At 41.4% G+C, this 12,322-nt stretch overlaps 1 protein-coding gene across 2 annotated transcripts in view; it reads right to left on the bottom strand.

Moving 5' to 3' along the window:
* Positions 1–9,413, bottom strand: part of LOC138265305 (cytochrome P450 2J2-like) — an 82,953-nt gene extending 73,540 nt beyond the window's left edge. Inside the window, exons 1-4 of one of the 2 annotated variants that reach the window (XM_069212914.1) lie at positions 9,223–9,413; positions 8,810–8,914; positions 5,414–5,576; positions 4,144–4,293 (exon numbers count right to left, since the gene is read on the bottom strand). In XM_069212914.1, the coding sequence (XP_069069015.1) occupies positions 4,144–4,293; positions 5,414–5,576; positions 8,810–8,815 (319 nt within the window). In that variant the 5' untranslated portion in view covers positions 8,816–8,914; positions 9,223–9,413. Of the gene's footprint in view, positions 1–4,143; positions 4,294–5,413; positions 5,577–8,809 lie in introns of both variants that reach the window. The other variant, XM_069212913.1, reaches the window with a different exon arrangement.
* Between the last annotated feature and the right edge of the window lie 2,909 nt (positions 9,414–12,322).

The raw sequence follows: 12,322 nt of genomic DNA, 5'->3' as shown, positions 1-12,322 counted from the left end.
CAGGCACACACCAGGTCTGGAGTCTCAAACAAGTGAGTCTTTTGGTTATATGAGACTCGAATTCTGGGCGGGAATAGGAGGGCGTATGTTATAACTTCGGTTCTGAGTCTTTGCTTTACTCCCTGGAAAGATGTTCTGCGTTTCTGAACTATCATAGAGAGTCAAATGTGGAAGGGGTTCTTGGCGCAGTTGCTCAGGATCCATAGTAGGTCAGGCCCTGGGACATCAGGAATGAAAGGCCTTAACGACCACAGTTGGCCCCAGTATCCCCTGCGTGCCCCATGGCCCTCTCAAAGGTGTTCTGAGATGCAAACTTTTAAATTTTAGCATGTTTATATTTTTGTTTTAAATATCAGATTTGCAGCAGCAATGTCCTGGTATTTCACACTACTCTTACTAAAATCTGCATTAATGGAATGCTAGCCATTGAAAGAAAGGTGTATAACCTGTATATCAGGCAATTAATCAAACTATTAAACATTGTTCAAGCCACAGTTCTTCCTTAAAAAAGAAAAAACAACTGAAAAAATAATGCTATGAATCAGATTTTGAGAGTGCATTGGCTCATCAGTGTACAATACCTCATCAATGTACTGTGTAATGCCCGAAAGCTCAATAAGAAAGGAACAATGCAGAATATTACCAGAGAAACACATTTTAAGACAATGAACAAAAATTCAGATTATTTATAATAAGATGCAACATATAATATCATTACATCAATGTGATACATGATCAGTGTGATGTGGACCCATGAAATTACTCAGCCAAAAATCCCACAAATTAAATATGAAGGGTCTTATCCGCAGTACCTGAGAAACAACGATAACTGAAATATAAATTAGATATAATAAGAAATGTATTAATACACCACAAGTGATTTGTGAATATTGGTGAAAAGGTGAGCCCAAATAACCTCACGTACAGCTCCAGATAAGACTGAATCAATCATTTAATAATAATAAAAGAAGATTGCCATTGGTTCCAATTAACCAATTATAATGGATATAAAAATGCAAAATGAAAAAAATAGTTCTTCCTCCACATTCCTTGCAAAAATTATAATTTTTATGTACCTATCGGGTCAAACCTTTTAAATCTGCATGCTCCCAAAATGGGAAATGAGACAACCCAGATCGTCTGTCCTCTGTGATTTAGGTGATATGTGTGGGCAACTTGGTGAAGTGCCAATGCTTTGTTTTCAGACCTATGGTACTGTACAAGCTCTTATTTAGATGTTGTCTTGGGTATTCTGGTCCTCTGTCCCTAGAAGATCTGTCCATGCACTTAGGATACACAGACATTAAAAAGAGTAGAATGTGCATGAGTGCTATGCTACCAGAGAGAGCCCATGCTTTTCAGTTCTAAGTACGTTTTTCTCCATGACTACAGCTAGGACATAAGACCGAAAGTCATTCTCATAGGATTTCAGTAATTAAGGAAAAAAGTAGGTAGTCACCCAGGTCAGTATTACATAGGTTTTCACAAGCTATAACATTTTCAAAGCTAGTGTTTGGGTTGGCCTTAATCCATTATCTACATTTGAGACCCCTGAGGGTCACAAGATAATTTTTCTTACCTTATTCCCTCATGGTAGAGGTGCACACCCACCCCTGAACAAAGTTAATTCTAAACAAATACTTTCTTCTTGTCACTGCCCTCCTGAGTTGACAGCATTCCTTTCAACGAAGCTCCTGCCATTGGGCTTCCATGAAAGCAGAGTTCTAGTGAATTAAAAGAGCCATCCCTCATCTCCAACCCAGGTTAGAGCTCACAGATAAGTCTAGGAAGATAGTGATTCGGATTTTAACTAAAAGGCTATGCTCAGTCCTGCTATTTTGAAAAACTAGGGAGCAAAGAATAGTCAACTTATTTTTGCGTACTATGCCTCGCTAGATTGTTCATGGCCACAATTCCCTCCATTCATGAACACTACTGTCATTAAGAGACTGCTTTTTTTCTGGCCCCTTTAAACCTCTTGTGTTGACATACTTACCATTGTGTTCTGGTTTAACCAATGTGTTGTTCATAAGTGAAATACAACCAGAGTTCCTTTAATCCTGTACTTCAGTGTCATGGTGTTTAGGTAGGGAAGATGAATATCACTTAGGTGGTTTTAGTAGCAATGACGACACTAGGAAATACATTTATAGAAAAAAATAAAAAAATGCAGGTGTTGGACTTCAGATACCAGTTGCCAAAATGATTATCATTCACCTGAGTCCTGTTCTTCTAAGTGGATGACAGAGTTGTGTAAGTTTGAATCGCATGTCAGATATGTGACTAACTTTTCTGCATTCCCCGTGCTAGCCACCAAGCCCCCCCACTTTATTAACACCCAGTTCAATGGTAATTATATTAAGAAACACAAAAGGATGAAAGGATGAGTCACACTCCCCAATGATAGTACTATGATGCTGATTTAGAGTTTTCCCTGGTGGAATTCCTGTTCACCATTGGTCAAATCATTTGCAAGACCCTTTACTTCCAATTCCAATGAGCAGAAAAAATAAATCAGTAACACTCTGATCTCTTTGCAGTAAAGAATGTTTAACGCTGTTTTCAAACAGATAGGTTGTTTACTCTTTTAACTATGAATTTGTGGTAAATTTATTTGTAACGGAGGTGTAAGTCATAACAACAGTTCCAAAGTATTATGGACTACATAGAACCATTTTATAAATAGGATGAGTGTTGATAGAAATGTGGCTTGGCATTAGGTAGAGATGCCAATTTAAATTCTAAGGAGGGATTTTGATACAATTTGTCAATACAGCCTGAGGGTCACTGCTTTTTTCAACTGTCGATTGAGTTAATGTGGGAGATGGTGTGCATGGGAAGAGCAAAATATGCGGACATCAATCAGAGTCCCTGGGGCACTTCTGGAAATCACTTGTTGGCCTAGGTGAATACAAGATGGGCTGGAACCCGTGTATCACGAAGGAAAGGCTCTGTGATGTCACTTGAGTAGATGCTCAAATATTGAAGACATGTTGTTCTCTGTCAATAGGGGATGAGGACCCCATCATAGGCTTGGTGTACCAATTCCTGCAAGAAGGGAGTGGGGGACTTTATGTTTGTGTAGAAGAATATATTTAGTAAGTTGACTCTAGTTAAAGGAGGACATTTTAGGTAGAGAAGAACGTTGGTAGAAGGTTAATCTTTCAATTTAAAACAGGAAATGTGTCACAAACAGTCATACTGTCTCAAGTAAAATAGAAATAATAAGTGAGTATCCAACCTTTTAGATTTAGTTAAAATATTTTCTACAGAAGTCAAACATTAAAATATTCCATCATTTAAAGGGTCATTGCTCTGGAAAAGGAGAAGAAGGCTGCTAAGGCCAAAGAGTGGTAGGCAAACAAAAATAAGAGAGAGGTATACCTGTTGCTGTATATGTAAATGGATGAGGAAGAAAATGTTTGCTGAAATAAAATGACAGAAGAGGTTTGGTGTGTGATCCAGAGGATGAAACAATGTTCACTCAAGACCTAAAGACGGGTGGCCAGTGGGTTAAGTGTATGAGTATTTACTTACCAAATTGAGAAAGTCTTTGGTGTCAGAAGTGAGTAATGTTCTACTGTTATTGACACAAATTGTCTTACACAGGAATTAAACCCAAAGATGGCTAAATGTATGAATAAAGCAGCCAAAGATCCAAAGAAGGGTTTTTAAAATGCCAATTGGGATGTACCAAGATAAGCTCCTGGATGTGATTAGTCTGTTATTTCATAAGATTCAGAAATTAGCTTTGAAATGAGATCCTGTTGAAACACGATGCTTATTTGGGGTTTGTATACATTGATGAGGATTAGTCATAAATTGGTGAATGTGACAAATTGGGATGTTGGTTGAGCTTTCTACAGCTTTCTACTGTTTTCTTTCTCAAATCTCTGGCACCTCTCCCTCCATCATGCCATCCCCTGCTTCCATCAAGCGCCTGTCATCATATTTGTATTAAGAATATCCAATGGTGTTGACCAGCCTGTGAAGACCATGGTATGCAATGGTTCATGGTTGGTTTAAATGGCTATGGGCTAGTCACATTACAGTAGCTGAAACAAAGTGTGCCTCTAACTTTAAAATATGATAATAACAAATGTTATTATCTCAGAAGTGGCACCGAAGCCTCAAATAATTTACCTCTCTGCATTGCAAAAAACTCCACCAAGCTCTGTGCCTCCTCCTGGATCCGCACTTCTACACTTTTCTTCCCAAGTCCGAGATTCCTCAGGGTCATCAGAACAAAGCGTCTTTGCTGCTTCCAGTTGTTTCCAGAGGAAAATACAACTCCTAAAGGATTAATTGTACGTTAGTGTTTTTTTTGTAAATTACCTCTAAAATAAATAGTAATGTTTCATTTTTAGTTCTTGCTGAAGAATGCTTTTATCATTTCTTTCAACATTTTACTCATGCAAGTAAATTTGCTAGAGGCAAAATGCTACTAACGAGACTTCTTTATCATCAACATTCCTTTGAAGGTACACACATTATGACCTATCACTCTGCTCTCAGTCTTCTGTAGCAGACCCCACCTGTAGTTGAAAATAAAATTATGCATAGCTGGATGAAGTGGTCTGCTGGAGGATCCACAGCCACTTACCTTTCTTTCAATTCCAGAAGTCCTTTTAACCCTAGTTGATTCACTCTGAGTTATAGCATGTAAATAGTGCTAAGACTTAGATTCCTAATGTGTCACTTGCTCGATTCTCATCACTTCTTAGCTCTGGTCGGTTTCTATGGCTAGCTCAGTTTTCAGATGCTCTTAGTGTAGCACCACTGTCAGTACCATCGGTTATTAGCTCACAAGGCCTGGACAGATAAAGAAGAGATGGGTGTCCTGCTGGAAATGGAGATCACACATAAGGTATTCTTAGAGGTAGACAGGTACACTGAGTACACAAGTGTGAAAGCGGCACTGCATTGTGTAACTAGCGCACAGTGTACACAGGTGGTCCTAGTGTTACAGTCATAAAGTTCTGCAAAACACACACACATAAGACATGCAACAAGTGATTTACAAGTCTACGTGTGTATCAGGTACCGAGTCACCATTTCTGAAAGCAGAATGGTATCACAGAAGAGAAATACATGTATAAAATGTGGAGGTGATCCATAAACCCATCCAGCATCTTTCCCTCTCCCTTCTTTGCCTTCTGATAGCCTCAAAGCTGGATGAGTGTCTTACTGAGTAAAATACTGCAGATCATATATTCCGTCCTTTGCAAGGAACCTAGCCTCCCATTCTTCTAAGGTTGGCAATTTGAATACTATTAAATTGCATAATGCAAAAAAATGACAACTGCTATTTACAAGACTTATAAATAGCAAAACTGCAGTATGAAGCTCAATAAAAGAATCAGTTTTACCATTTGCTGTGTACCTGTTCCATTGTGCCACAAGAGCTACCTACCTTTTCCCTTTGTAAGTTCCTCAGAAGTAGGAGTTGTAGGGCGTCCAACAAGTTCCTCCGAGTGGGAGATTAGTGCATCTCTTACAGCCTGGCATCCATTCAGCACCACCACTGGTTTATGCCCAAGCCACACAGTGAAAATGTTCCCATAGGTCTTTGCAAGCTAGAGAAGGGAAGTAAACCCTCAACAAGTGAAGACAACAGCAAACAAGAGAGGATACGCTATTAACACTGCCAACTGAAAAGCAGTCACTTTTCAAAGAGGTCACTATTATCCTTTACAGATTTGGGTTGCCCACACAAAGCTGGATAGCTTCTTACTACCTCTGTCAACTTACAGAGGGTTGGACAACCCAGAAAGAACCCCACACATTACCTGCCCCTATACAGAACATAATGTACTATCAGTCAGCCATTCCATTAGAAATGGTCTGACTACAGTACATAACCGAGCAACTTGAAAGGTGCAGAGCTCCCAATCCATGTATATCAAAGGCCAGCATTTGATCTAAATAGATGTCCCATAATCCTTCTTTAAACACTGCATGTTGCAAATTTCCCCATTATCACCCTGCATTTCAAAACCACGATGGTCAGCTTCCTAAAATGTAATTAATTGTATCACAGTAATAGTGTGCATCTATCAAGCCCTAATTTAGATGAGGTATCCCCATTCACAAATAATCTTGTGTGAGTAGTTGTGATTTACTCTATGCCTGTGTGGCCTATGGCAATTTTTCTCATGAAAAAACGTTTGTGTAGAGAAAGCTCTTCTATTTACATTTTTCCTGCTAAACAAAGAACAATAACACTGATGCACAGAGAGTTTTTCCCTGTGCGTCAGAGAGAGTATTTCCTGACAGGTCTGCCATGTTTTAAATGGCGGACCCAGCCTGGGATAATCTGCATCAATTAATATGCCCTAGACAGGCCAGAAATTATGACACAATAAAGGCAATGGATATGAGGTTCATGGGCCACCACTAATGACTGATCTGCAGCACAGTCAGTAAATGGTACATCAGTGGCCAATCCAGAGTTTCCAAGCCTCTACATAGGGAAAGGACACACACTCCCGCCTCACCAAACCAGCAGTTGCTCCACTGTATATACAAGTAGAGGAACCACCAGGTTTTTGATGGTGGCGCTAACTTCTGTAGGACATCATTGACTGTCGAAGGACCATTGGTGAGTGACATTAGAAGGTACAACCTATTGTGGGTGAACCTTTGCTTTCGTTTTGTGGAAACCATCTGTCACCCTAGCAGAAATGTTGAGCAGCTCCTCCTGACATGGAAATCCTCCCAGCATTACATTTCTGACGAATGTGCATTCAGCATATCAGCATCAGCACTTTTGTCAGAAATGTCCCAACACCCCAATAGAAAACAAGTATGGTAGGGTAATCCAGTGTTAGGCTGGAGGAAGCAGTATATTCAGCACCCTAGCAAGCCATTGCAATGAAGCCTATTTATCTGCCTCAGCCAGACCTAATGTGCTTATGTGAAAGGGGCACACCCTTTACTCTTGGATACTTGTAGGGTTTAAAAGAGAGAGCACACAGTAAAGACCTCCTCTAATATATATTAGGACTCCGTTGTTCACAAAACAACTTATGACAAAGATGACAGGCGCATGTGAACTAGCAGGTTCTGTCTTGAATTTAATGTGGACATTGTGTTTCTGCCATTGTTCCTGTCCCTGGGAGCATGTAAACATACAGATACCCTCAGGCAGGTGTGGGCTTGAGAACCTTAATTATTAACTAACATATAAAATAACACGTAGCAATCTCAGTACATACAACCCATGATCATGCCTCCTCCCTCAGTTTCAGGGTATTTTAAACCTGGGGCCAGCCAATCCGGAAGCACAGGAACCTTCACCAATGTTTTCTACCAAAAGCGGACTCTCCCAGTGTCAGAAAAGGGTATGGATGAATTATGGTTTGGACTAAATCATTTATTCCCTGTGGTGGCAATGAGTAAATGAAACCATAAAACTTAAATTTCGGAACTCTGTTCTGTGTGTTGGTCCACATTTGAACTTTGCAGATAGTGAGGAGAGATTGCTGTTGGTTTATAAACTCCAGCCCCACAAACACACATGGTCCCACCATGTGTCACAAGATATTGACTCTGCTCACCCCAGTGAAGAGCCGATTTCACACATTTTGCAGCTAACATGAGCTGAAAACCTCTGTGCAGTGTGGGTTTCCAGCTCATGTTTGGAGAACGGGCACTGGTATTGTTTACAAGTGTTTTTTGCAAACTCCCCAGGACATTAGCAGCAGCCCTGGAAGATTTTGTTTTGGGAGATAGGGGAATAGGGTCAGTCCTAGCACCTCTCCATGGGCCCCATGCTTCATAAAAGGAATGGCTTATAGTCTCACCCCCTCAACAGACCCCGCACCGCCTTTCAAACGGTGAAGTTGATCTTAAAGTTGGCTGGCCTGAAACTCATATGTACGGTTTTTGAAAACTGAATGGAATATATAACTTTTGAAAGTTGTTCCAGAGAGTTACTTTAATCTAGTATGCTGAATAAATGAGTGCTGACAGCAACAGGAATATCTACCCTAATGAATCTCTCAAGCAAAACAATGGCTGAAAGTTTGCACCGAAGAACAACAATCAGCTTACGAATTAGTTTTAATGCTCTTATTACTCTAAAAAGGGAGTGAAAGGCCAAGTAGTACCAGCAAATGAGGAACTATTCTGGCTCTTGTACTGAAGTGGCTCTCTTCTGAACTACAGGAGGTGGGGTAATATAAAGTGACACAGAGAACTGACAAGCAATCACCATCCCTGGTCATCTTGGATGCAACCTATTAGAAACCAACTGTATGCATTTGATTGAGGCCATTTTGCAGTTAAAGTGGGTACTGATCAGTGTAGGAGACGTTTATGCTTGGGTCACTGAAGGTATAAAATCGCTCCCATTGGAAAACAAACAGCAGTAAAAGTATCATTGTTATTGATGAACATTACTCTGTCGAGGTAGGAGTAGTTTAAGAAACTTTGCAATAGAAAGTGTGTGTGTGTGTGTTTATGTGTTTTTGTTGCTTCCCACGGTGGATGGTAGATTTAAGAAAAGGTGAATGGCTCAACGTGATAATGGCAAGTGAAGAAGAAAACGGAAGTAAAAAGAAGACTAAAGTGGTGAAACTTGGCTCAGGAGATGCTTGGTCACTGACAAATTCAGGTGTGCGCCTCTGTGATAGACAGTGAAACAAAGAATCTGTGACCAGTGATCTGCCTTTAACTTTTTCTTGGGTTTAGGTATCAATGTATGTGTGTGTTTGTGTGTATGTGTGTGTGTGTGCGCGCAGACACATGAGTGATGGCTAAGTATTCAACAGAAGTAACAACAACTTTCTAACCAGGTCTACGGTACCTGCATGAGGATCTCATGGTGAAGCACAAATCCCAGGGTCCACAGGTTGCCAATGATGGGCAGCGGAGTTGGTCCAGGTGGATATTTTCTCCTCAACCACTGAAGCTTGAAGTAATGTGCCATGAGGAGTGCAAAAAATAGAGTAATTAACAGCTGAGTGAGTAGCAGCATGATGCCCACCTGTCTCTGTTCCTAGCACTACTTCCAAAGAATGGACTTTTACTTCTATATTCAAACCATGCACTGTTCTTCTTTGTAGCCTTAATGTCCTTTATTTCTCGATTACTAACCCTGTATTGATATCCCTTGTTTTTTCACACTTCCCCTTTTTCTCTCTCTCTTACTATTTTTATCATGTTCTATTTAAATGCAAGCCTTTCCCTGCCCTGAACATGTTTGTTCTCCTTACTCACGTTTTTATTAACCCTTTCCTTTCCCAATTCCACCTTCTTTCATGTGCTTTGAATTCGTTCAGTTCCTTATTTCTATGCCGCCTTTCCTCCTTTATGTCCAGCCTCAATGTCTATCTTTGTCAGTATGTATGCTTATCCCATGCACCTCTCGTCCACTCTGTCTGTTTCAGTAAATGCTACCCTCGCTCCTCTTCTTCTGACCCACCTTTTTCCCTTTTATATTCATTGCAACAACTTGTGCCGAGGAGTGGACCTTTGATGTTTGCCATTGGACAGGCTTTCGATCAAGTACTTGTTTCATATTAAACACACTTTATCTCTCCACGCTGGAACATTGCTGTTTCATCACTGCCCTGCTCTCCTCTGACCTCTTCTAAGGACATATACCAGTTTTGTCAATAAACAGAGTATCATTTCTGGGCATGTGCCCAGTGCTTGAGGCACCTCAAGGGATACTTTTACACTGATAAGAACTAGTTACATATAAATGTACTCCTCAGAAACAAAGAATTATCACTGTGGGACTTATTAGGAAGAGTCCACCACAGACATGTTAATTATTGTTGGTTTATTTTCCAGTTGGTCTTTTTACATCATATATTGACTTATTACCTGTGGAACATTTGCTACACCATCATATGCCCTACTATCAGTTGACCTCTCCTACGTGCACACAAATGGATTGGGAAAACAACAGTCTCTCTGGGACGTACTCCGTTTACATTGTTAAACATCATTTATATTTAAATACACATTTAAATCCACTTTTCATCTACAATCATGGAAGGTTCACGTTGGTTGCCTTATGGAAAATGAATTAAAAGGTGGAAGGACCATTGTACTGGAAAGATGAAATCCCACCACCTCCTGTTCAAATGAATATATCAGAGTCAGAAACTAACAAGCATTTGCAATGTAATAGAACTGGCTCATGACTGAAAGCGACTTTTGTGTTACTTAAAAGTACAGGCACTCATACGTCCTTCCAACAGTTAACTGACTCATTCTTATGGTAACCTTCTGACATAGAGGCAATAAAAAACACACATACTCAACAGCATGTGCAGTATAAATTTTAAAAAACACAAGTAAAGAAAGAAATCGTGCTGTCATCTAAACACAGCGGGCATGTGCTTATAATAAATTAAACATGGCAGCAGGTTACTGTCTTGTAAAGGTATTGTAAATAGTCTATTGTTGTTTTGAAGTTTAACCATGGTTGCCACTTTCAGAACCAACAGGTTTGCCAATCATTAAATGTTACAAAAATTGATACATTGTGAACAACCACTTGACTAATTTAGAGCAACGGGCCACGCACAATACGATGCATTGTACATGAAATGAGCAGCAAGAGAACAACCCATTAGCACTGTAGTGTCCTCTTAGGGAACATCACAATAAAAAGAGGAGAAGCAAAGAACAGAAAGGGGAACTTTAATAGGAGAAAAATTAAAAACTAAAGAACTCAACAAGCAGCCGTGACACCGAAGCCCACTCATTTTCAGGTGGATGTACACATGTGATTTGAAAATGTTGTCATTCACAGGGCAAGAGAGCCAATGAATGATGCGGATTGAACCATTACCCAAATGCAGTTTGCTGTCATGGATGGAAGCAATGTGCAAATGACACTAATAGCACAATAAAGCTTATCTCCACAGGCCCTCTCTAGATTTACATGGATATAAATATTCAGATATATGGATGCATGTATAATTTAATGATTTTGTATTTCAAACAACTGGCAAAGAGCTAAAAACAGATTCTAGCAAGTAGTATTCCTGGGTGTAGGAGGCTGGCTTTCAAGCAAGTACGCAGTTTGCATCAATAAGGAGCTGCCTGGACCCTAAAGGGACCTGGGAGTCTCAGCTCAGACTGAGGAGATAGAGGGGGCTCTCAGCACTTCAAAGAGCCCTCAGAAGAGCAGGCAGCATCCACAGGAGTCCCAGAACACGGGGACAAAGAAGATGCAAAGTGCGGTCGTCGCAGCACTACACAGAAAGGTCCCACGCCGCCAGAGAACAACTCAGGGAGCTGTGCGTTGCAGGATGGAGTGCTGGGGACCTGGGCTATGCTGTGCACAAAGGATTCTTGGAAGAAGTGCACAGAAGTCCAAGGAGCTGCAGAAGACGCTGTGCACAGGGGTACTGCTGCAGCACGGGGAGGCAAGCTCTTACCTCCACCAAATTGGGTCAGCTGGACCTTTGGACAGTCTGGGTCACTTCGGTCCACCACATGTGTTCCAGGGAGCACGCTCGTCATCAGGAGAGGAGCCCCAGAGTACCGGTCTTCGTCACAGAAGGGTACCTGTAGAAGCAGGGAAGTGACTCCATCACTCCACGGGAGATTCCTTTGGTTCTTCTGGTGCAGGGTGAAGACAGGCAGTCCTTAGAGCATGCACACCTTGGAAACTGTTGCAGAAGCTGGCTGGAACTGAAGTTCCAGGTTACAAGAGTTGTCCTGGATACTTTGTTGCAGTTACAGCGGTTCCTGGAGCAGTCTGTGGTTGATCTGACAGTCAGAAGCTGAAGCAAAGGATTCAGAGGAGTCCTGGAGGTATCTTGCTAACTGAATCTGAGGAAACACCCAGAGGTGAGACCCTAAATAGCCATGAGAGAGGTATTGGCTACCTACCCAGGTATGCACCTATCAGGCAGGGTCTCTGACGTCAACTGCTGGCACTGGCCACTCGGAGGTCTCCAGAGGGTCCCCACACTATGGAATCCAAGATGGCTAATGCCAGGGACACTCTGGAGGAGCTCTGGGCACCACCCCTGGGGTGGTGATGGACAGGGGAGTGGTCACTCCCCTCTCCTTTGTCCAGTTTCGCGCCAGAGCAGGGACTGGGGGTCCCTGAAACAGTGTAGACTGCCTTCTGCAAGAAGGGCACCATCTGTGCCCTTCAAAGCATTTCCAGGGGCTCTGGGAGGCTACCCCTCCAAGCCTGTAACACCTATTTCCAAAGGGAGAGGGTGTAACACACTCCTCCCAAAGGAAATGCATTGTTCTGCTTGAAAGAGGCCACTTTCTCACACTGTGCAACTCTTTTCCCCTAGAATATGTGAGAGGCAGTAACCAACTCTAAAATCTATCCCTA

The sequence above is a fragment of the Pleurodeles waltl genome, chromosome 11 (genome assembly GCF_031143425.1).
Source record: "Pleurodeles waltl isolate 20211129_DDA chromosome 11, aPleWal1.hap1.20221129, whole genome shotgun sequence".
NCBI classification, from domain to species: domain Eukaryota; kingdom Metazoa; phylum Chordata; class Amphibia; order Caudata; family Salamandridae; genus Pleurodeles; species Pleurodeles waltl.
Note: the sequence above shows the minus strand (reverse complement) of the source record. Positions and strands in the feature narration are given on the sequence as shown.